Consider the following 27,915-nt stretch of genomic DNA (forward strand, 5'->3'; position numbering starts at 1 on the left):
CATCTAGAATTATTTACAATTTTTATATTACACTTTATTTGAAATTATATTATGTTAGTAAGTTATTATTCTCAAAATTTTTAATTAAGAATCGAAATAAAACATAGAATGTTATATAAAATAATATTATATATATTTTTAAAAACCATTTTTTCAAACAATGTTTAGTTTGTTCAAAAAACTTTTTTCATTGATTGTTAAGCTATTTTAAAAATTACTATCTAAAGTTTAAGTAATATCTTTAACAATGTATATTACTAAATACTAAGTTTCTATAATTGCATGGTATAAAAATTCGATGGGATAAATTTTTAATTTAAACTATTAAATTTAATAAAAATTTTATCTAAATATTATAATTATACTAAAACTATACTAAACTATTATGATTAAATTTTAAAAGGAAAGACTAATGATTCTTTTGCTGATAATGTAAATCATAGAAATTGAAAAATCTGTATCGACTATAAAGAGTTTCTTATAGGATTATAACTGCCTTCTTTTCAAAGGGAAATATTTCAATGAAGATATATATTATATTCTTCCCAGATGATGATATGGTAATTAACTTCAAATTAGATGTGGAAATTTAATCGCTCAAGGTATATATCCAATATTTGATAATAGTGGTACTTTTAGCAAAGAGGATTTGAAACTTATAATTAAACAATTATCGATAAAGACTTGGGAAAAAAAATACATATCAAAATCTGTTTAAGAAATCCTTTTCTCATTTTTGATGCAATGGTTATTTCAGAATATATCATACACTTTCGAGAATCTTAACATTTTCTCTCGCAAATGATAGAAAGTTAATAATAACTTATAAAAGCCTTGAAACATAAATAAAGAAAATTATGTCATTGTTATTTAAATGATCTATACAATGTAATGACAAACGTAGTATTTATATAGCAAAAAAGACTTAAGTAAAAATAATAAAATGAAAATATTTAATTATTCTAATGATTATAATATAATCATTGTCTATCGCTCTCTTACTAAGGTTCGTGCATACAGAAGCGACATGTACACTTTTTGTCACTTCGAAATACTTACTTTTTATTTATTCTTTTATTTTCCTCATTCACTGAATTATAAAAACACGATAAAAATTAACAAATAAACTCAAATTTACGATAAAACGAAGATTAATCTCAGATTTAACAAAGATAAAACGTAGATTACAATATAGATAAATTAAAATAAATCGGAATATTTTTACAAATAAATAAAAAGTATACATTTCGAAGACACAGAAATTAAAAATGTCTAATAGTGAAAGTAGTTTGTAAGGTACTGAGTTGAAAACGTTTTGTATGAATGGCTGGAAAAAAGCTTTTTATATATCGAGAAAAAGCATTGTATATTTTGTTGCGATAAATCTATGTACATTGCTGTAAGCACTTATTTAAAATGCTTTGTTTCAAAAAAATATTTTATAATATTAGAGTAATTTAATATGTATATAATATGCGTCAGAATCTTTTTATCACCTTGAAGGTGATAAAATAATAGATGAAATTAAGGCTAGATTAAGATACAATGATTAATGCAAAAATCAATTGCTATGGCTATGTTTTTGATGAACCATTTTAAAATGAATTTTAAAATAAAAAAATTTATTCAATATTTAAATGTATTATTTAAAAAAAAATGAAACTTTCAAACATTTTAATATGTACAGTATTTATAAATAGATTACTGCCATTTCTTGAAAGAACTTAGAGAGATTCTTTTACAAGTAATTACATTTAGTATAGTCATTATTTTATTTAATAAAGGAGAAAAGAAAATACTATTAATATTTTTATTTTATCATTGATTAGTACATTTTTTGCAAATAAATGTATTTGTGATTCATCACAAGTAAATCCTATTGATATAAAATATAAAACACAATATAATACATGCATTTATAGCACTCATAACGTATATTCAAAATAATAGAAAAAGAATATTGCACAATTACAAAAGTATTACTTTATCTACAGTTATATTGCATAAAAATTCATATTCTTCATATGTTTAAAATTTTTATTGCTCTTGTCATGCAATTTTTTAAAAATTATGATTTATAAAAGTATTTATATAAAAAAAATTTCTTTTTTTAGTTTTTTTTCAAGTACTGTATTGAAATCCTCGAAAATGTAATAGATATGTTTAATATTTAAAATTTTTTCTGCAATATATATCTATTGGGATTAGAAATAACTAAACTAAAACTGATGAAATTTAAATATTTGATTGATACTTGGAGAATGACCAATAAGTAGTGATTGACAACACGAAATTCATCACATGATGAATAAAATGTCTTGTTGATCGTACATATCAACTATAATGGACCAGCGCAAACAATCTCTCAGCGTCAATGTATGAATCAAATAGCAATGAAAGGTTTCGTAGTTTGTATGGAAATTATGATTGTGGTAAAACATTCACATTGATTAAACGTAAAGCTTTTAAAAGTAAAGATTATACTGGACAGCTTTCGATCGATCTCAATTTTCGATAATAGAAATTTTATGATTGATCAATTTTAACATTATATAGAACGATATTATCAGCACAGACAGTTGGTTGTGAATTAAAATTTTAAGCGTTTATTAATTTTTTCAATTAAAACAATTCAATAATTGAATATATAAAAAATTTAATGTGAAATATTGGACTTTATATGTTATATATTTTTTGCTTATTAATAATTACAGATTTTAGTTGATAAGTACTTAGAATATGGAACATATAAATATAAAATTCGATTACAGTGTAGTAAAATACCGTTTACATATACTTAATCATATATATCAATAAAAAAGAATAATTATCATAATTAGTCATTTATATAAATGAATTATATAAATATTAAATAAATTATGCAAGTTTATGGTTATTGTTTTAGATAATTTTTAAATTAAAAAAAATGATAAAGATAAATTCTGACTTTAAAGTCTAATAAACTTAGGATTAAATTAATAAAAATAAATCAAAACTTTTTTCAAACTTTCCATATCAGTGCACGAACATATGTTATATCAATTTTCTTGGAAATAAATCTTCTATTTTTAGAAGATGTCGAAGAAAAGTTCACTTGCATTTTTATATTGATTCTTAACTAATATAATAACAAAGTAAAGTCTGCAGTATTTATATATATACAAAATAAAAAAAATTTGTACGCACGAAGCAAATGTTAGTTTCTAAGTCTATTTTTGTTAAAGGCATATTTAATATCCAATATAATTATGAATTTCATGCGTTAAAATATTCTAATGTGTTAAACACGACCGTGCAATGGTATATTATTACATTGAAATTATTTGTAACTATGAAGTTAAATGAAATATTGCATAAATTGAAGTATTTTTTATGGCAATCTATTCATTTGCACAACTCATAATGTGTATTTTACCTTATACAAAATATTTAGTAAGAATATAATTAAAAATATTAAAAAAAATTTTACATTCCTTGCAAAGAATAAATTTCATAAAAAAATAAGTCAAATTGCAAGTAATAATCAAGTTCCACTTATTGTGATTTAAGAACCAATAGTTGTAATTTAACAAGAAGTCAGGAGATTTAACCTTAAAAATGACAATAGAAATGTAAAATTGTCTACCTCGAAAATCGAGCGTACCTTAATTTATCATCATAAATCATCATCATATAGCATACGTAATATTCAATTAAATTGAATTTCGTATCAGTAAAAACATCTGAGCTGATTAATGTTTTTATCGTAAAAGTAAATCATAATAAGAAAAAGCAGAATTTGTTGACTATGAATGAACAAATAACAGGAGAGTAAGAGAACATGCTATCTTTTTGCAGAGATATTTTTTTACTATCTATATTCAGCTATTTCAATTTTTATATTGAACTGTAAGCTAACAAAAAATTATATTATGTAGTTTATTTTTGTTATTAAACAAAAATTTTTAATTATGACTTGAACCAGCACTTTGTTACTTTAAAGTAAATTGTACTTGTATGGTGCATTTTATATATTTTGAAGTCATTTTTTAATAGATTTTATATTTAGTTATACTAGAAGTCTAGTAATACATGGGAATATTTAATTGAAAACTGAAAAAATGAAGTTGTATTAATTTCTTATATAGACTATATTCTTTTTTGTTTTATGTAAATTATAAGTTAATTTATATAGAATAACTATAAAGTATAAATTTTTTGTATGCTTAAGATTATATAATTATAAATTTAAATATTATTTTTTATAATAAATATTATATATTTGTAATAGCATTATTTATAATCAGATAAGAAAATTTTTGTAATATTAGTGTATAAATTAATTATTCATATAATTTGAACTGCTAACAACAATTTAATTAACATTAATTAAAATAACAAAAGATGTTAATGTCTATCAAAGAAAGACTGTTGTTCAAATTACTTTCTATGTTTTTATTAATGAAAAAAATCAGAATCAGATCACTAGCCTGTACACCAATTTTATCATATTTAAAATAAAATTACTAAAAAATATGTATGCAAACGTTAAAAAATCACTCAGCATTATGTGATTCCGAAAAATATATCGTTATTTATATTTATTGAGAATGTAAATAATTTGTAGAAGTAAATAAGTAAAGGAAAGTTAATAAAATATTGTATAAAGACTGATTAGATTAGCCTCAGTATTCATTTGGATTTTGTTAGGAATAAAAATAATACTGATGGCTTACACATTTATACAAAAAATGAATTTTTTTTTTAAATACTCAAATCCATCTTAAATAATTATTGATTATTTTTAAGTATTTCTAGAGTTTAGGTTTTAATATAATTATAAAAAATTATATACTAAATTTTGTTAGGAATTCTTATTTTTGCTTATGTTATAGCCATTTAACGAGTTAAATTAAAACTAGTCGAGATTATTTGTGGAAAATTGTGTCATAATTTCATGTTATTAAATTTTTTTGTTTATAATAACAAAATTATTTAATTTAGAGTGAAAAGTACGAAGAAAATGTAACCTGGCGTAGTTATAATAGAAGCGATACTATCCATATTGTCTTAATATTATTTGAACGTTGTACTTGAAAACTAAGTGTAAACTTTGTATATTCATTTATCCAAAAATAAAATAAACTTATTCAATAATTTTATTTCAGATGTGTCTTAATGTATATTTAATTCATCTAATATCAATCATACATTGTAAAAGTGTATATAATAGTAATATATATTTTGTTTATTGAGAATGTCAAGCAATTTTTTTTATATTTAAATGTAGATTTATCAAAATTATGTTTCAATAAATATATCGCTAAATATTTATATATATTATTTCTTATATTCCATAAACACAATAATTTCAATCTTAGATTAATTATTATTTTATTAAAGTACTATAAAATTATTGTAGTACTTCCTCCATTAGTGTTCGTACATTTTTCAATTCTGAAATCATGTTTATAATTTAAATAATTGTTTTAATAAAAAATAATAAAGAACAATGATTTTTAATACCTGTAAGTAATTCACTCAATTTATCTTTTGGTATATTAATTATTGTTTCTTTCTCCTTGTATCCTAAAGTTTTTATCTTTAATGCAACTTTTGCAAATGGAGTTGTAGGTTCAGAAGGTATAGCTTCTATTGATGACAATCTACTTACTAAAAGTAAAAAATAATTATAACATTGATAAATTAAATGATTTTCTAATAAAATCAAACCTACATCTTAAAGACTGCATTGTTAATACTGCAGCAAGTTGAGCACAATTTTCAGTGTGCAGCCTCGAAATGACTGTACTATGTTCTCTTGGTAATCCTAATTGCTGTAATTCACTACTAAGATCTGTAGAAGACACACTATTTCTTGCTGATGAAGTAAATATCATATCCAAAGCAGCAATAACTGCTTTTATCTCTCCAACTTCTTCATAAAAGATATAAAGGTATTTGATAAGTTATTATCATATGGTAATTTTCTAGATCATAAATTTTATATTTTAAATGGAATTTAAAATCACAATAATTTTCTGAATGTAATTTTACAAATATCTAATTTCATATTTAAGATACTTAAAAATGTAATTTATTGACTAAACCATAGTTTATTTGAGTTAAATAAAACCAAATTTTGATTTAAAATAATAATACTTTTTTCATGTACAATTGATTCATAATTTTATTTATAAGTAACAAAAATTAAGTTTTTTTATAACAAAATCTATGATATAATTTTTTATAAATTATTTGTTTGGAATATATTTAGAAGATTTAATCAGTATTTTACTAATACAGTATTTAATAATGATTGGTATTTACAACTTACCTAATCTGATATCATGAACAAGTTTTTTTATCTGCTCCTCCTATAAAAAATTAAACAAAAATCAGAAATTATTTTTTAATTGGTCCAAATATTAAAATAACTTACACCAACAATTTCTTCCTCTGTAATTGATTTAATTACAACATTACTTATGATTTTCATTTTTGAGGCTGACTATAAAAAAGTTGATATTCTTTGTTTGAAATGAGTAATACATATGATAAATATGTATAGATAAATAATTATTTATATACCATTTGAGACAGATTGTAAATTTCAGCAAGTAACCAATCAGGGCAGTCAACATCTCCAAGAAATCTAAATTTCTAAATAATAGTTGTGTCTAAATAATTTATTTATGTAAGATAATAAATAATATAAAATTTCGTACCATTTTAAAAGATGTACAATAGTTGATAACCTACACTAATAGATTCTTATAGTTTCCATAAACTAAATTATTTGGCAGCTTAGAAAAAAATAATTTTTTCAATAATTATTTGACTAACGTTTTCTCGTATTAAAAATTATAAAATACCAATATTTATTCAGTTTTCTGGAATAATGATAATTTGTCGATTTGCATTTATCATGTATTGATATCTAAATATTGTGTGCGCGGTCGCACTGTTAAGCAACGCCACTGTGTCATGAATTTGCAACTATACTCAAAATTTTTACATCGAAAATTACTATTTATTATTACATAATTTGTTATTCCATGAATATATCAAATTGCTATAAGCATTAGTTAAATTAATTAGTATTTCATTAAAAATTCAATATATATATATATATATATATATATATATATATATATATTGTATAATGTGCCTTAGTAAGGTGTGCATATTAATTTTTTTAAATTTGCATATATACACATGCAATTGCAAATATAAAAAGCAACTGTAAATGCATAATAAAATAAGTCTTAAAATAGTACATAAAATATAGTCTATAGTTATGCTACATTGCTATTTTATTGAATTTATCATATATTATTTCTAAAAAGTATCATATGATACAGCTCAAAATCTCATAATAGTTATATATATAACATAACTAGAAAAAAGTAGGAAATAATAGGACAAAAATTAAAGGGAAGCCGCTTCTGATACATAAACAATATGAAAACCTTGTTTAAAGAAATTAAATAACGATTTTCTTAGATAATATTTCAATAGGCATTTACTTTTCACACTGCTAATTATTCATTGATGTTAAAGCACTGGAGTGCTGGGTGAACATTTTATAAAATTATACTGTAACAAATTTTATTAGAAATAACTTTAGTTTAAAATTAAATAGTAATACTTTCAGTATAAATTTAATATATATATCTATTGTTCGATTTTAAAGATTTAGTTTATGGCTCGAACTGCGAATTCAATAGTTCAGTGGATTAGTCTCTCGTCATGATAACCTTAAAGGAAATAATAAGTGGAAGGGCTGAAAAATATTATGTATTTTAGTAAAACAATGTTTATTGGTTGTTAATAATAATAATAATATTGCAATGCTGTTGAGAGAAGATTATTCTATTGTAGTAATGAGGGGGTGTCCTTGTAGTCTTGATTATCGTAGATTCTATGGATATGACTGTCTTGAAGTTGAGGTTATGTTGATGTAAACATTAGTCTGTGTAGTCAATCATGCTCATGTGACAGCATGAGAAGATGGTGTTTGAATCAAGTATGTTGATATGCGGAATAATTATACTTGATATGGTGAAGATGGTTATGGAAGTTGGTGAGTAATCAATTATGTCGTAAAAAAGTCTAGTCACAGGTAAGAGTCATTAATGATAATCCTTCGAGCTCTTGAATGATTTAATGATAGTATTTATAGTCGATTAGTCGATCTATTGTTGTCTGTCCTTGACAATGTACTTAACGCATAGCGGCACTTGTATCGACTGTTGAGGGCCTGTACGGTTTCGAAGTGTTAGTTCGAGAGAGCGTAAGTTTGCCCTATCTATTCTTACGCGAGGTGTGACTAGCTTATTTATTAATATAAAAAATGTACCTTATAAACTACTGACAAGGTGTGTTGATTTGCTGCGTAGCTGATGTGCTCTTTGATTACTATTCCAACTGGCTTCACTGTAAATCACTACTAAAATCTGCCGATTTCCTGTTTAATTATGCACGTGTATTTTTAACTAGGCTGCTGAATTTATGGCCACGTGTCTTCGTCACCGTTTATACTAAACACTGAGCGGCAATTACAGTTGAGTAAGCGCGAAGTAGGATTACAATGAGCGTCGCCGCATGGCAAGCTGTTCTTAAATATACATGCAGCGGAATGTAACGCCGGCAACAGTGCCGCCGTTTATTGTTATGCCGAAAATTTCTTTGTAGGGTAAGAAAACGAAACTTCTAGAAGTTTCGTAGGCGTTCTTCCTTTGTGTGATCTGATAGTATATTGGATTTCATGTCGTAAAACTTGCTCGGGTTTGTCGAGTAATGTTTATAAACATTCGTCCGAGTGCGTGTCCCGGTCCGAGCGCGCGTGCCGTGCGTGTGACGTGCGTTAACTTTACATACATTTAGTATCTAGACTATTTGTAATATTTAATTGTTTATACATTTTGTTTGTGTATTTATACATTTTGTTTGTGTATTTATACATTTATACGTGTGTGTATATAATTATTTTATAATCTTTAAAAAATAAAAATCTTATTTTACAAAAAGAAACAATATTCAATGTTAGTGTCTAAATATAAAATTATTTTATTTTAAATATTTAAAATGAAAATACTTTAATTACATATGTACGAATATATTATTGAGATATCAAAAATTGTATGTATATGTATTATTCAAAATTAAACATATTCATAGATAATATGTACAAACTTGTTTTATGTCATGATTAAGTTTGATCCATAATTTCAAATAATTTACTTATATTTACAATGTCAATTAAAGGTATGTAAAGTCAGATTCTGTAAAAGGAAAATAATAATAAAAGGCAAATCTACGATCTAGGAATACCGTTATAATTAGGGCCGAGATAATAAAAATACAAAGACAGTATAAAACATTTGAAGTATTGTAGACACATATATTTCTCACTTCTTTCTATACAGTATACATCGATATGTGAACAGGAATAATGTATCTTTACGTTTTTTATTTGTTTCTGCATGCATTTTAAGAATGGAAAATAAAAATTACTGTTTGATATATGGGTTCTTGAAATTCTACCGTCGCATCATATGTCGAATAAGCGTGGTTGTATTTACATTGTGCAGTTGACGAAGTTCTTCACTTATACATATTTTATTTATACTAACGCATTCGGCAATTTTAATTTGCATTCGATTCATAGATGCACGTTACAGAGGCCACCTCTATCATGACTTTGTAGTTTGATTTAAATTTTAATCTGTTATTAAATTGTTCATTTTCTCACAGTAGCTTAGATGAAGGTATCCATTGGACGGAAAGCTTGAAATGAATGACAATAATTGATAGCCATATGTGTTTGGAGTGAAGTGAGAAAGTGCTGAAAAGAAGAATGTTGCACTCATGATTCGGCTCTAAACTCGATAGCATATTTAGCTTCACAAGAAAAATATTGAAATTATATATTTTTAAAAGCCTTAATACAAATTCATTCATAAACCAGGTACTGGATTCAATTGATAAGTGAGAATTTCTTATATATAAATGATAATTCGCTTTTATTTCATATTCATTCATTGGAAAAATATATAAGAAGTTCATTAAAAAGAGTAGTTAAAGAGTGTTAATTTAATTTATTTTATTTCTTTTAATTATTTACTGCATGATAATAATATGAAATTTTCATTGTTGATCGTTGTTTTTTATGTTTATAATTCAGTTGGTGCGTTTCAATATTTTTCTATTTCTTGTGATACTTCAATTATTAGATTGGAGATCTAGTTAATGATTTTTGTTTAAGTCTTTATAGTTTAATATGTAACTATGAAATATTGAATAATTGAGATATATCATTATTAATATTTAAAATAATGTTTTAAGTATATCGAATTTTTCTTTTAAGTTAATTCCTCCTTCCATATATAAAATTAAATGTTAATCAACAACTCGATAAGGGAAATACTAATTAATAAAATATTTTTATCATAAATCCTATATATATATTAACATATATTATATCATATATTATAACATATATTATATCAGGCATTAGTAAAATTTATTTTATTACATGTATTAAAGCTGCAGTAGCAACTGCTTATAATATAATAAATTATTAGTATATGATTTCAAACACTGATATAGTGAATTTAAATGGATAATTTACAATATGAATAAAAATGTGAAATCATGAGTATGAAATTGGATATAATTATGCATTAGTATATCTAATAATTGCAATTTATTTTATTCATTCTAGTTTGTTACGAATGTTAAAACAATATACTTTTCAAATAAATGTAAAATGGTTTAACAAACTGTTGGCGAAATATTCACAGATATATTTTATAATTTAAAAATATATAACAGAATTTATAACATTTATTTATATAATTATTTATTGGAACCATTAAGAAAAATTTACTGATTTTACTAGACTTTCAAATATTAAATAACGTCTCTGTGAAATTCTAGTTCATTCTATGAACTTATATTGTTTTTTTCTGTAGTTTATATATCATAAATTAAAACGAATTAAAATAAAGTGGATAAAACTATTCCACTCAAATGGTTTTTGAATATTACAACATATACAACATAAAACGTTGCTATCCAGTACTGATTTGGCTCAGATATGAGAAAAAATACCATTTATTATAAATATAATATTTTCAAGTATCTTTAATATTTTTTTAAATATAAATCTGTAATTTTTGTTAGTAAAACCAAATAATTTCATTTTATATCATGTTACACTTGGACAAATACTAACTAAAAAATGCAAAAGATAATACGTAAATAACTGAATTGATTTTTTTATAGAAACATTTACATTTATGGATACATGATTTTGAATATTTTTTAAAAACCTTTTATAAATAATAATGTTTATTGCTCATAAAACTCGATTAGATTTGAAATATAAATAATGCTAATAGATTAATCATATATTCATTATATTTACTTATTTGAGTAATATATATTCCTACAACAAAATAAGGATTATATTAAAATAAAAATAATAATTAATTATGTAATTATTCCATTACTAATTGTGAATTTGTATAATTCGCCATTGCTTTTCAATTTTTTAAAGATATTTTAAATAAATAATTTAGAAAATATTTTAATTAATATTAGATATTATAAAAGTGTTTGTGTATTTCAGGATATACTGTTTTAGTAAAAGGATATATAACGGTTTTACCGACTATGTAATGTTAACCATTAATTTCATATATGGGACATGTTATATCATTATAAATAAGCTTATATAATTTTAATTCATTCATTCTATTTAAAAAATGGAAAATACATAGATGACCTTAATTTTGATATATATATATATATATATATATATATATATATATATATATATTAAAATTAAAGTTATCAATAAAGTTAAAATCATCAATTCAATTTTTCTAATCGAAATTTTTTAAAATCGGAAATAAAAGAATTAATGTTTTAGACTTTAGTAATGCCTGATTAGACATAATTCTTTTAAAACTTAAAGTACAGAAGTGTGTTAAAATATACATATTTGTATAAAATAAATTATTTATGAATAGACATATTCTTTTTCCATGCTTTCTTCTTTTATTTATACTTTTATTTATTTATTTATTTATTTATTTATTCTTCATTGTTTATGACTAAAAATGTTCTTCTCTGATTATCATATTCGGTAGGATAAAAAGAATTAAAATATGGTAAAGGCGATTAGCATTGATGATATTGTGTAGAAAAAATTCAATTCTTTTACAGGATGTAGTTTAGTTGTTTACATTTAGAGAAAAATATATCATTAAACATTTATAGTTTCATGTCTATGTATGCATATAACAGTTATGTGTGTATGCGTGTGCATGTGTTTAATAAATTATTTCTCTACGTTTAAACTTAATTGCTTAAGTTATAAACTTTTTCACTTAGATTATTATATTTCACATTGCATTGCTTATAAATGATACATCGGTTTATTTAATCTTTGAAATTGAACATAATAAGATGATACGAAATTATAAATTAAGTTTTCAATAATGATATATCAGCATATATGTATTGTTTACTAAAAAATCTTTTTGACTTTTGTTTTTATTAAAATAATTTTACTAGATGTATGAAAATATTTTCCAATTTAATCACGCACCATAAAAAGAAAACTATGTATTGTTTCAATAAAATTTTTATTTATATTGTTCTCCAAAATTTAGCTTCAATTGGTATCTAATTATATTTTAAAAACATGTTAACAATAAATATAAAGAAATAAAAAAGTGAAATATGATGATCATGTTAAACCGATATATTCTTTATTGAAATAATATTCTATAGTAAATTATCTTATTCAGTTTCATCAAAGTATGATATAAAATAAATTAAGTTTATAATAAACTCAATAAGATGCGAATACAGTCTAATAATCAAAATACACATATTATCTTTGAAAAAATAATAAGTAGAACCGAATAAAAAATAAAATTAAGCATGGAGGGAGAGGTCATTTATGAAATTTAATACTTCAAGTAGATATTGAACCGCATATTAACAATATATATCGACGACGAATCATGATAATACTGGATATCTCAAAGAAAAGTTCAGAGGCACAAAAGGAAAAGACTTATAAAGAATCGAATGTGAATAGTGTTTGAAAGTCTTTAACAAAAAAACTGAAATTTTAAAAAACATATTTTATAAGGGGTCGTTGAGAGAGCAGCGGGCAAAGGCCGGGGTCGGATGTGACGTAATTCGCCCCCAGCCACGTCGTTGCCTCCCGGATCAGTGCTAAATTCGGCGCCATTACTCATCGTTCAGAGCCGTCCATAGTGCAACTTCACTGCTGCTGTTCTATAACAGAAAAATAGAGTAAACGAGGATTAATTATTTGCATGTTCATCATTCTCCATGGATTTTGTTTGTTTGCATTTTCTTTAAAAGCATTATTACTTCAATAGGATACAAGTAAGGATATAAGTATGTTGTTATCTTCAAGTAAGGTTGGAATAAGATTTATAAAATGTTAAAAATGATGCTTTTAAAATGTTTACTTTTGAACTACTAGTATTTGTTGAACATTTTATAAATGTGTCCTTCAGTAATAAATCATAATTACTAGCAATTTTTATCTAATAAATTACATATATTAGAAATATTTTATTGCTATCAGTATTCATTTACTTTTTATTTATTTTTTTTTATTGATCAATGATGCATCTAAGAGGTTTTTTTATTATACTTCTTAGTTATTTAAAAGAGATATTGTATATGAAAATAGATTAAAAGTATAAATTTTTATTACCTTAATTGCCTTCTCAGTTTTTAATGTAAATTATTCTTAAAATGATAATAAATGTTTCATATATTTAAGCAAGAATAACTAGTATAAAAAATATTTTCTTTATTAATTAATTTAATTTTTTCTTCTTAACGTATAACTAGATCTAAATTCAGAAATGTAAAAATAATATTATACAATGTAGATTATAACATAGAAAAAGCATGATTCTATATCAACATTTCATAAATAAAAATATGTAAGACTTAATTTAACTTTTTCGTGATTATACATAACACACGCTCACGTAAATAATAAACGATCGCTTGCTTATTATAAAATATATATCACGGATATAAATTGTTACTAAACTGCCTTATCAATAGCATTAAGTGCAGATGTATTTTAGAATGCAAATTATCTAATGAAATAAATGTTAAAATCGCTTATGGACATTTAAATCGTTGTAATAAAAATAAATCTCTGACAATTTTTTATTGATTTAATATTTCTTCCATATTTTTCTTTTTCATTTATAAATAATATTATAATTTTTTAAATAATTATAGACATCATATTGGTTATTATTTATTTAAAAAATTAGTGGAAATTTAATAATTAAAAATACTTGACTAATATTAAGATTATTTCCAAAGTATAATGGTCTAGAAATTATACTTTATTCTTTGAAAAAAAGTCTGAAAACATATATTAAATATCGACTATTAAGTTACGATTTTAAAATCACTGTTTCGAATTTTGAAATAATATAATTACTCTTTTTAATATTGATTTTCAGTATTATACTTAATAGCATTAATTAACCAGTAATGCCTTAAATACATGAATCCTTATTCAGAATATGAATCAGATTAGATGGAACTTAGTTATATTTAAAAGAAACTGATGCCTTATAAACATTTTTAACAAAAAATCTTGATATCTTAAAAAAATCAAGAGATAAATGATTACAGTTACAAGATATTTTGATCTAATAGTTATCTATAATTAGAGATAAGAAAAAAGTTTTTACGTATAATCAAAGATTTCAGAAAAAATAAAATGATCCAAGAAATATTGTAGTTATTATTTTTTAATAATTTATTGAAGTACTTAGAAATAATATTTTATTTTTTACTGATATTTTCTATTTTCACAAATGGAGCTGAAATAAATGCAAAATATCTGGAAATATTATAATTTATAATAATAAAATATTCAAATTAAATATTTAAAATTTCCATGAATACGATAGATATTAAAAGTCTTTATCAAAATTTAAATAGTAAAAAATATTTTTAAATAATGACTGTACAACAATTAATTGAAAAGTTTTTCTTTATTAAAGAATTCAAGAATAAAATTAACTTATTTTTATTATACAAATCATATTTTATAAATAACATAAAAAATATAAAAATAAAGTTTAAATATAATTAATACAATAAACAGATATCTACTAAAAAGAATTATTTAAAACAGTTAACAGTTTTCATTAAGTAGTAAAATTATTGTTTAAGTGTTTTATCCAGTCTGTGATGCTTTTACTATTCAAAATAAATAATTGCATTATAATTTCATACAAATTTAAATTCAAGTATTATATAGCAATATTTATTAAAATCTTATGAATTTTCATGTCATATTAATATTAATTATTATTGTAATTTTTACTGTAACCCATTATTAATTATTATCTAATAAAAAAACTGATAAGAATAGTCAATACTATATTATTGATCTTCTTTATCAAAGTATGTTTAATATATTAATTTTATCTAGCAGACAAATAATGATACATATAAAAACAAAAGCTATATGGAATTTTTGTATCCGGGTATAACATTTACATTTCTCTTTTCCAACCCAGATTAAATAATTTTAAATATACAGGTATTTAGTCAATACCATAATAAGTAAAATTCATATATAGATTTTAATCGTCATGAATTTTTCCATTTAGATTATTTTTTAATTTTATACAAATTTATAATTAATTTTTAGTCCAAATCTTTTAATTGTCTTTAAATGTATATTAATGTATTATAAGTTAATATAGTCTATACTTTTCTTTCAATTATTTTACAATATAGTTCTATAATTACTAGTATAGATTAAACACACAAATCTAAATATTTTACTTTTCATTGTTATATTTTCCGAATGGCAAGAAATCGATGAGACTATATATATGAAATTATAATAATAATAAAACTATTTTTTTATTCTGTAAAAATTAAAAACTTCAGAAGCATATTTTAGAATAATAATTATTTTTTTACAAATAATCAAATTTTCTCGCGTACAATACGTATTATTTGATTACACGCAAAATACGTATAATAAATTTCAAGCACATTCCTTGAAATAAAATTAAAAACTATTTTAATAGATGCTTTGTATATTGAATGAAAAATCTTCATATTAATTTTGTGCTACAATAAAAATTACTGCAACGAAATAAAAATATTATGTGTAATGTTTATATTATTTACATATTATGTAATAATATTCATTATTAAGTAAATGCTTAAAATCAATTATAGAAAATGAATTGTAAATAAAATTTTCGATTTATATGCTTGTAGAGTTTTTGTAAATAATATATAAATTTTATGTAATATACTTTAATATATAAGGTTTTTCGTTTAATTAAATATTATAATAAATTTTTAGTACATTAAAATTAATGGAATTTACCTTTTTTACATAGTTCGTAGGTATATTTGATTATTACTGTTTTATTTTGTTTTTCCATAAATATTTATAATATATTTTTTTTCGTTATTTCTATTCATTATTTGAATCGTATGTTAGAAATCTGACTTATCTATAAATAAAAATGTTATATTTGGAACATATAATATATAGACGTAAGAATAAATTTATAAATAAATTTAAAACTTATTTTTTATTTTAATATTTGCATGAATGAAAAATGTAACATTTGTAATCAAAGATCGGTATACAAGTAAATATACAATTAAAAGTTCTTATTCATTTATTGTATTTTACTCATTAATTCATTGTACAAATATATTTATTTTTTTCAATTATATTTAATTGAACTGGGTATGATTAAAAAGAAATAAAATTAATATAATATTAAAATTACAATAATGTTAATTAAGTTAATAATGTTAACTAAGATTTTATAGAAAAATGATAATTGCATAAGACTATTAGAAGAAAAATATAAATAGACTGTTGTATAGATAAAAGTTTGAATCGTTAAGAAATAATAAAATTTAAATAAAATTTAAAGATTAAATACAGTTTAATCTTAACATTTATAAGATTAGTTTAACAAATACGTAACACATTAATTAAATTAGTTTTTGTAAAATTATGAAAGTAGTGATTTCGTACGGATATTATTTAATTAGGAGACTTAAACCGGGATATTAATATATTCAACTTTTATAGACACATTAAATTGCCATTATATATTAAGTATAAATTAATTTATTACATATAATTTTATTTCTTTAAGTACATCTATGTTCATTCATATATAATATAATTTTTTTAATTTATGAAAACTTTTTAATATTACATGAAATGTAAATAAAATGTAATTAAAAATTCTGGATTATTAAAAAATACTTCAGAATTAAAAGTATTATTTATATAATATTAATTAAAATTATAATATATTCATAATATAAATTAAATATAAATTGTATATGTATTATATATATAATATTTTTCTATCATATATTTTATATTATTAATATTATATATTATTTTATTGTACATAATTGATAATATTATACTAAGTAAAATTAAATATGAATTTACGAATTTCTGCCAACAAAATATATCATATATCTATAACATAATCGTTATGTATTTATAGTATAATTGTTCTATATTAGGAAATGTAAAATAGAAATTATTGAACATTTTGTTTTTTAATGAATGATCAATTATCGAGTTTGGATATCGAGTATAAAAATAATCTTTGTTAAAAATACAAACTTTACAGATAAATATTATAATTAAAGAACATTTTTACGAAAAATAAACATCAAACATACTTGAAACTAAATTGATTACATTTGAGTTATATCTTTTAAAAAAGCCAAAGATAATTGTTGGATTACAAAAAAGATCCAAAGGTCAATAAAAGGGAGAATATAATACATATATATCTATTAACATTTAAATTTGACATGTATTTGTAAAGAATCACAGAACAGCACGAAAAAGGGAACGGAAAGGAAGGAATCACACAGGAGAAGGTCAATTGGTACAATGATGTGAGGGCAAAGATTTTTGGCGAAGATATATCCGACTGTACGGCGCCCGATGTCTGACGCACGCTGGCACTTGCTCTTACTGGCACTCAATCCTCTCCGTAGCCACATTTGTGGACAATCGATAACCAATTCTGTATTAAAATGCGAGTCCTTTTATTTCTTTTGGGCCATACATAAGTCGCTTCGAGTTTTTATTTTTTATATGGAATTTATTCCTATTTTAAATTTTTTGAATGTTATTCAGTCGTGTAAGTGCAGTAATTTGAATTAGTTTTCATTACTCTGGCTATATATTTAAAATTAGAATATGTAAGGATTTAGTTACATTATTTATTTTGCAAAGTTATAACATATAATGCATTCGAAATAGGGTATTACTATTTATAAATACAATAATTAAATTAAGTAACTAGACTGTACAGCTTATGAGAAGCATTAAAGAACCGTAGCACGGTGAGTTTCTCATAGTTGTATAATAGGCAACAACGAAATATTTTGAAATATTTAATCAGATTCTTCGTATTTTTCTAAAGTAACTTTCGGTTTTTATGATTAAGGTTTATGAATAATGTTTTGCTTATATGAAACTATTATTTATTAAAAGTTCGATTAGATTTTAATGAAAAGGTACTAGTAAAAAGCACTTAACCATGGGATTCCGGCCCTATCTTAAAAATCTATCTTTCAGTTTTTGTGTATATAGTCGTATACAAATCATACATTTATAATATAGCTAAAAGTAATAAGCCAATCAAATGAATATTGCAAATTCACGGAAGAAAATGGCGCTATAAAGCAATGAGTTGTATATTATTAAAGATTTACCAAGTATTAAAAGCGTTTTAACTTTCAAAAGTAAATGCACATAAAATTCGATAAGTAATGGGCAGCCTATCGAATGATTTCGAAGCAGAATACTACTACTGTTATACTTATAATTATTACTTATATTTTTATTCACTTACACGCCATCTACTAAAAGAAAAAAATTGGTATTTAAAAGTTCAGAAAGACTCCAAATTACAAGAGCTCAATAATCCATGCTTGGTAAAAATTGTACATACGTTTCTTGAGGACTTACAATGGTTTATCAGAAAAAAATAAAATCTCGTGATGCCACATTTTGGCAAAGAATACAAAATGGTTAAATCGTTAACTCGCTTTACCTAGTGCTCTTCTATTAGCTCTTCATAGATGTTCACCGGCACGGTCAGTCTCGGTGACCCTGTCCACTTCTTTCCTCGTACACCCACGAATTTGCCGCGCATCTCCCAGCGCGGATTTTTCTTGCCGCGGTTGCCGAAATAACGATAGGGCGAACGTTTTTCGTACCTGCGGCCATCTGCCAGGTCCAGCGTCCGAGGTACACAAAACACATTCTCGCTATATGTTGTTTAAATATCTGGTCGAAGCCGCGCCCGAGCAACTTCGTGATTGTCAAAGTTCCAATTGCTTATTTTTCGCTCAACGATTCTTTTTCTCTTGTTTTCTGATTATTAATAAGCAATTAACTGCGTAGTTTATTTTTTCGTTGCTTTAAATAGAAATTTTAAACAGAAGTGTAATTTGCATACAGTTATATAATAGTGCTTTAATAATACTGCTTTTTCATTATACTAGATGTATTTAAAACAAATATGTTTAATGTAAGCATGCAACTATGACAATCAATAATAAGAGAAATTAATATATGAGTTTAACTAAGATAGCCTAATTGAAATATCGGTATTTTATATTGGAATAAATATAATATAAGATAAGATGATAAAAGAAAATTTTATTAACAATATTTGCTAAACATATACCATTTTAAGTTACTTAAGAGAAGCTCAACTGAAAAATAATTCTGAATATATTTTCACTTCATATATTTTGTCTCTATATTTGACATAAATTTTAAAACTAATTTAAAATTATCAAAAACATAAAGAAATATATATTTCATACATTTTTTATTAAAATTATTTATGCCTGCTTATAGTACAATCTAAGAGTATGCTTTAATTTGTAAACCCTTGAACAATTAATCAATACAATTAAGGTTCTTTTTTAAATATTCATTTTATACTGGTATAAATTAAAAAATTTAATATAATTTTTAATTGATTTAAATTTTTTAAAATAAGCTTTACTTCTTTCTATGAAATTCAATTATATTGTGAATTCAAATTTGTATTAAATCTATTATTTTATATCAATATACAGACTTACCGTAATAATTTGTATTTCGTTTGCCGCGCATTCCATGGAAGCCCATCATCATTGGACGTTTTTCTACATAACCATCAATATCCATTGGTATTTGCTCTCGCTCATATGGTATATCTTTTTTACCTCGCATACCCTATAAAAATAATCATTCCGGTTATTATTGTAAGTAATGTATTTTGAAAACGTTTAAGAGTTAATGATTACATATAGCATTCAATTTAATATAATTAAATGAATATTAAAACTTTTCAATATTATTTATTAAATCTATCTATCTATCTATCTATATATTTATATATATATATAATTTTCGATATTATAGATTAAAACACTCAATTTAAAATAACTATTTCTCCAGCCTTAAAAATAAAATAATGAAATTAATGACAATACAGCTTATAACATATTTCATAACGTAATTATAAAGTATGTAATATGATTAATTTACGATTATAACTTTAAATGCAATTTGTTCTATATAAAATTCCGTGTAACAAGTAATACAATCGATATCAATTCCATTTTTGTAACCAAGTTTATTTGCATACGGTATATATATGAATACTATAGTAATTAATTATTTTATGTTAATATTTATATAAAAATATATATTAGACCTTTTAGAAAATTAAAAAAAATGATTTCAAATAAGAAATTAATTAAATCTTCAAAATGATCAAAAAAATAAGAAAAAATGAAAAAAGAAGTAGATAAAAGTAGTTAATAATAAATAAATACAAAGAAATATGAAAAATAAATTTAATTTGCAAATTTTAATATCTTATACTACATCATTACAATATTTTAATAAAAATTTTAATTCTCTATTATAATTATTACATTATATTACAAAGAAACCATATTTTTCTTGATATAACATAAAGTTATTTTAAATATTAAATTAAATAAAAAGTGTATAATCTTATGTAATTCAATATTATTTTAACTCAATATTATTATTAAGATGTAATTTACATCACATTTAAATTGTTTTTGCAGAATACATATTGCATTATATTAAAAACTTATAAATACTTATATACGATTCTTGAATTATAATCAGAATTAAAAATCAAATATATCAAAGAACGTAGATAGTACCATGAATAGAAAATCTTAAAAAATAAAATGAAATTAAAGATGCTGCGTAATTATGATATATATATATATAAATTTTTCCTTATAAATGTATCTACATAAAAATAATGAATTTATATATAAATGATATTATACAAATGATAAATATGCTTATTACTTTTATCCTATTACTTTTATCATTTCATACATACATATATATACTAGTGTGACCACATTTCATAATTCTTATTAATAAATATTAATTTTTTAAGAAGAACTCATATTTTCATTTTCATAGAATTTTCATATTTCATAGAAGTATATAATTTTATGAAGTAGTTTTCATTTTATTACATACTGCTTCAATTTTCAAATGATTATACCGTATTTATCTGTGAAATATGAAATTTCATATAAAAAATTCTTTATAAGTGTGGTCATAAATTATTCATTCAGTTTACATATGAGTATCTATATAGAATTTTTAAAAAGTAACCATTATAAATAGCTTCATAGCCTATTTCAGAGTTGCTTTGAAACGGCATACATTAGCAGCAATGAAACTACAAATTAATAAAAAGAAAGATAATAACATTAAAAGTCAGTCGTAAAAAAGTTATTAACTAATATCATCCTTACGTGAAATCCGAGTAGTGCTCGTTTCTCAAGTTCATCAAGCTCTTCGAGGAAGCTACTCTTTCTACCTCGCATACCCTGGAAACCCATAGGTGCTCGCTTACGGTATTCCTCGATGATCTGTGGTTCCTGCTCCTCGTAATTTTCAGATTTCTTTCCTCGCATGCCCTGAAATCCCATTTTTGAACGTTTTTCCATCTCATTCAGCATCTGTGGAATCGAATTATATTCATTTTTATATTATCAACATTCAATTTTCAAGTATTTGATCTCTTGAGTTCGCCTTCTTCATTGTATGTAAAAAAAAAGATCTTTTGATTCGGTGCATGTCACATTCATTGTATACAATATAAAGGCTAATAATATATAATATTCATCATATATCATATTATGAAGGAAGTCTGAAGATTAATTGTATTCATTTTCAATGGAAATTATGATTTTTTAATTTTTTTTATAAATAAAATACTTAGCAATTGTATAAAAAAATTACACAAAATTTTTAATTTTTATTACATTTATTGATTACATCTATCTAATTTCATTCATTCGTTTAATATAGATAAATTTTTAACTGATGTACGTGAATAAAACATATATAAAACGTTAAAAAATATAGCAAAAAAGATAAAATTTATTATTAAAATATAAAATATTTTATACATCTAATTATATAATCACTATTTATATGTCGTAACACATTGGTTCTATTATATTTTTATAAAATATATTTAAAATATGTTATAAAATTAAAAACATCTTTGATTCGATTTAAAGGAATGTATATGTTTATTATTTTAAATTAAATAAATTAATTATATAGCTAAACAAAAAGTAGTAAACAAAAAATTAAAAGAATTTTGAGTTATGTCTAAAGATGTATACAAAGAACGATATTTATGTAGACATGATTTGAAGAAAAACATTAAGATCAATATAATAAAATGAAATAAATAATAAATAAATTTAATTTAAGAAAGTTAATTGTTTAAATTATGTTAACTAGTTCAAATAAAATCATAAATAATTTATTATTTATATTGAATAGTTAAAATAAAATTGTGAATAATTGATTATTATATTATGTTTTTTTTTAGATATGCCGAGTACGCTTTTAAGAAAATATAATTGCTTATATTATTCAAGAAATACGTATATATAAGGTTTTGAAAAACAAATAAATTAAAAATTATGTTTAACTTTGAAACTATACAAATTTAATTTATTGGTTATCTGATTGAATTTATTAATTAATTTATCTTTTTATTTCATGGGTAAAATTCAATATTATACTATAATTGTGTTCCTATACGATTTAACTGTAAAATTTAACATTATTTTTTATGTACCTTAGCATATATGCATATATTTATATATATATATATATATATAAATTTTTTACTGTATAATTGAATTAGTATAATTTAAAAATGAATATTTGTCTTTGAAGCTTTATAAACATTTATAATATACAACATATATTTACACATTTGATTTACTTATTTTTTAACTTAGAGAAATTTTTAATTTAATAATAAATATTTTTAGTATTAGATAAAAATTTCATTACTTAATAGTTATTTCTACAATATTTGTAGTTCAAGCCAAGATTACAAAAATAATAAAAAACACATACTCGTTCAAATTAATGAACCGAATTGATATATTTGACATAGTATTACTTAGAAATTCCACGAAGAATAGTTTACGTGGATTTACGATATATATATACATTTAGTACAAAGCAAAATTGCTATTGCATTCTTAAAGAATAGCTATATATTTACTGACATACATTAAAAAATAACTGGGGTTATATACAGTTAAAACGAAGTAGATAAACGTACCTCCTCAAGGTCCTTCTTGCCCCTCATCCCCTGAAAACCCATACGTGCTCGTTTATTGTAGTAATTTCCGAGACCATTGTACGAAGACTCCGGAATCTGCACAGCGAAGAATGGAGGCAAATCAAACTCGTTCTTTTTGCCGCGCATACCTTGGAATCCACGCATGGATGATCGTTTCTCCATCCGTTCCAAGAGTAGACGTTCCAGGTAGCTGTCCGGGACTCTCAGGTGCTTGTTGTTCGCCTCATGCAGCTCCTATTTAACACCAGCGCATCAGATTCTTTTTCATGCTTTGTACTTTTCAATCTCGTTTCATCTGCTTTATCAACTGCATAATGAATAATGCATAGGCGAAGGGCTTGTTGGAAAACCTGTACCTAATTATATTAGACGAGTCAGTGAGTCTCAATTAATTACGTCAATTAAGATATAAAATTATTTGCCTTACTCAGTATTTATACGGAGTAGCAACATCAAGATTATACCTTTAATTTTTTTTGGATAATTAATTAAATATACAGATATTTAAATTCAAAAAATAAGGCGCAAGAATAAATTATTCAAAATCTATTATGATTTTTGGCTTCTATTTGTCACTAAATTAATTCCTACGTAGTAAAAGTATTAAAGAAATAAGTATTCATTTTGTATATCACCATATAAGTTAAAAATCTTCAGATGTAAGTACGTACAGTTTATTTAATTTATTGTTTATTTCAATTATTTTATTTAATTATTATAACTAAAATATAAAATTTAAATATCTTTATTAAAAGAAAGTAATACAATTCAATTTACATTGGATGCTTAAATTTAATATTTAAAACATTTTCTTAATTTTGAAAGATATTTTAAATTAGCAAATTCAAAATATTTTAAACTAATTCTAAATATTTTTCCAAATGTGTATTTAAAGAAATTATAAAATACGCAAGAAAACAACTCTAAAAATACAAAGCGTACTTTATATATAACTTTGAATTCAAAGTTTAATTTTTTAATATTTTTGTCTATAAAATTGTAAATTTAAATATTTTGTTGAAAGGTTCATGAAGTTGAATGATTGATTGATTGATCAATAAATTGATGATTAGAAATAAATATTTGAATTATTTAAAATATACTTAAAAATAAATTTCACTTCTTCATGAAATTATTAACATCAACATAATAATTAAAAATAACATCAATGCGCGTTATTTTAATAATCAAGAAATATAAACAAGAATATTATAATTATATATTTTTTATTTATATTTTTATATATTTAGTTAATGACAAATATTTACATATTGTTTATATTATAATTATTATAAAATTGAAAAAAGTTTGTTAGTTTCATGTGAAATAGAAAAATGTCGTTATATTCAGGACAATTTTTCTAGAACACAACATATAGAATTTAACTTTAAAAATATCTTAGAATATTTTTAAACTGGATGGAGTTTTTGGAAATTTATGTAAAATTTTTGGTTTGTAATTTTTTACAGATTTATATATATATATATTATTAATTGTTAAATTATGAAATTCAAGAGTAATATATATATAGATTATAGAGCTTAGTTTTACTAATCAAATTTAAACAATTTTTTAAGTGGAAGATAAATAATAATATTGAAAAAAGACTTATTTTATTTCAGAAAATGTATGAAATTAAATAAGCAAATATTTTTAATTGTTATTATTGGTAAAGTGTTCAAAATAATAATTATAAACTATTATTCACAATTCATTATGGTTTATTAAATTTTATGTCTTAAATTCAATATATTTAATTTTAATTTTCTAATCTAAAAGTTTAGACATATTTATAATATAAATTAAAAACATTGTAGAGAAATTTCTATAATAAAAATAAAAAGAAGAATGATATTCACTCTAATAAATAAATACGCACATATATACTGTAGTGAACTATTTCATAATATAAATTATTATAAACTATTTATAATATAAATTGATATCCATAATACTTTCAACATGTACTTACAACTGCAGGGTAAAGGAAAAAGGTCAAATAAACAGATACCTGATACTTATTCAGATCGAATCTGGGGTCGGGCAGCTTGCTGCTTTCGACATGAGTGAGGTCTCTAGTGATTTTCTGGACAATCTGTGGCGCTGAATGCTCAGCGAGGGCAGATGCCATGAAAACCACAAACGTAAGAGACGATGTACCAGTGATGTGCATTCTGTAAAAAGTATATACACGATTACTCTATTTGTCTTGTAAAAGTATTTTTATCATAATGCGTTTTATTATTTGCATTCGACAGTTTACTCACCCAAAGTAAATACAACCCAAATAAAAGATATGCCGTATAATACATTAGTGGTTAAAATCAAATTTACTGTCTTTTAAATGTATACATTCTTCAAGTACTTAATAAAATATAATGACTTCAGTAATAAATTTTATAATACATAAAAAAATTTGAATTATATTTAATTTCTTTATTAAAAATAAAGTTACTCTAATATTTGTAGTTAATATTTGTATTTAATAAATTACAATTAGACTTATCCTTTATTTTTTTTATTATAACAAATATATATTATTATTTTATAATAAAACCGCAGTTTATATATATATATATATATTCAGTATTATTTATTGATAATATTGGTCAATTATTAAAATAACAATTATTTTATTGAGAATATTAATTTTAGAAAAGTATTGATAATATGCACTTCAATTTTATACATTATTCTATTTAAGATATTTTTTATATAACATCAATACAATTAATTTTATATAAAATTTATATATATAAAATATGTTTGTTCTATTATTTATTTGTTTCAATAATTTAAAATAAAATACTATTACAATTTTTAATGTATCATGAAATAGATAATTTAGAACTTCCAGTTTTTTTTATATTATGTGTTTAATATATGAAAAATTAAATATTAAATTATACATTAAATACAATTATATTCGTGTCCTTTTTTGATATTATTTGGCAATTATTCCGACTTAATTGCTTCCAACTATAATTAATATCAATGATAAAATAGTTGATCTTGTAAATGGTAATTAATTATATTATATAGATTGTTATATCTTCAGAGTTACATATGCCAAGTAAAATATACCGATTAATTTTTTATTAATCGATTTTTATAATTTCATCGAAATTTGAAGGAATTTATTCATAATATAACATTTCTTTTTAATTTTCTACGTAAAATTGTCTATAAGAAATTTATTTTGAACTGAATAATATTGTAGTACAGTAAAACCAAAAATATATTCATATTTTATTTAATTGAGTAAATAGAAATATAAAATTATTTAAGTATAATAATAACACATTCAAACATAAATGACTGGAGTTAACAATAAAATATATAACCAACGCTAGAGATTTTAAATTTGATCATTTTACATTTTATAAATAATATAAAATAGTTTATAAGATATTATTCATGTTTTATAAATAGTTAATAATAAACACAATAATTAGTGTGCTTTGTTGAAATAATGTAGAAATAATGTTATTGCTTTGACAATTTTCTTAAATTAAAATTTTTAATAATAAAGAAGTACTATATATCTATTATGTTATCAAAGGATATTTTATAAATAAACATGAAATTTCTTTATCATAATATGAAATTTCAACAAATAATCATGAAAGCATTTATAAATAAAATAAATAATTGGATTTTTGATTATTATAAATAGTAAATTTTGACTGTAGTAAATATTTTTGACAATCATAGTAATTTAATATTTTAATTGAATTACATTGCTCTCAGAATGATGGTTGTAAATATCAATTGATTTTCAATATCGCCTTTAAATTAAGTTAATATACTTTTTTAATTGTAAATTATTAACAATATAATATTAAGTTAACTTATTATGATATGTTATTGAAATATAATTACTCTCAAAAAATATATTATTTTCAAAAGTATAATTAATATCATTGATAAGTTTAAAAGAAGTTTAAACACTTTAAGGGTAAGTCGTTAGTACATATGTATTATAGTACACAAATAATTAATAATTGATATTTATTCTCTATATAATAATATATGCAATATAGATGTTACCTTGATGAATATTTAACTTTAAATTATATAAGCTAAGAAATTTTCATGTAATGATAGATGATAGAGAAAAATAGATTCTAAA

General features: G+C 22.3%; 2 protein-coding genes across 4 annotated transcripts; both read right to left on the reverse strand.

Annotated features, from left to right (window-relative positions):
* Positions 1-5,337: 5,337 nt before the first annotated feature.
* On the reverse strand, positions 5,338-6,824 carry LOC105366461 (COMM domain-containing protein 4). Of its 3 annotated transcripts, none has more exons than XM_011504909.1 (7): positions 6,708-6,824; positions 6,571-6,634; positions 6,422-6,490; positions 6,317-6,356; positions 5,717-5,917; positions 5,506-5,652; positions 5,338-5,436 (listed from the first exon to the last, which is right to left on the reverse strand). In XM_011504909.1, exons 2-7 carry the CDS (start codon positions 6,571-6,573, stop codon positions 5,393-5,395), a joined length of 504 nt encoding a protein of 167 aa, XP_011503211.1. In that variant the 5' UTR covers positions 6,574-6,634; positions 6,708-6,824; the 3' UTR covers positions 5,338-5,392. The 3 variants fall into 3 exon arrangements, with proteins under 3 accessions (XP_011503211.1, XP_011503210.1, XP_011503212.1); XM_011504908.1 differs by having other exon boundaries at positions 6,571-6,642; XM_011504910.1 differs by having other exon boundaries at positions 6,422-6,634.
* Positions 6,825-12,950: 6,126 nt separating this feature from the next.
* Tk (tachykinin) lies at positions 12,951-25,949 on the reverse strand. Its single transcript, XM_011504911.1, has 5 exons — positions 25,795-25,949; positions 23,763-24,017; positions 21,919-22,125; positions 20,203-20,335; positions 12,951-13,302 (listed from the first exon to the last, which is right to left on the reverse strand). Exons 1-5 carry the CDS (start codon positions 25,912-25,914, stop codon positions 13,289-13,291), a joined length of 729 nt encoding a protein of 242 aa, XP_011503213.1. The 5' UTR covers positions 25,915-25,949; the 3' UTR covers positions 12,951-13,288.
* Positions 25,950-27,915: the final 1,966 nt, after the last annotated feature.

This window comes from Ceratosolen solmsi, unplaced genomic scaffold (assembly GCF_000503995.2).
Source record: "Ceratosolen solmsi marchali unplaced genomic scaffold, CerSol_1.0 scaffold4, whole genome shotgun sequence".
Taxonomy (NCBI): Eukaryota; Metazoa; Arthropoda; class Insecta; order Hymenoptera; family Agaonidae; genus Ceratosolen; species Ceratosolen solmsi.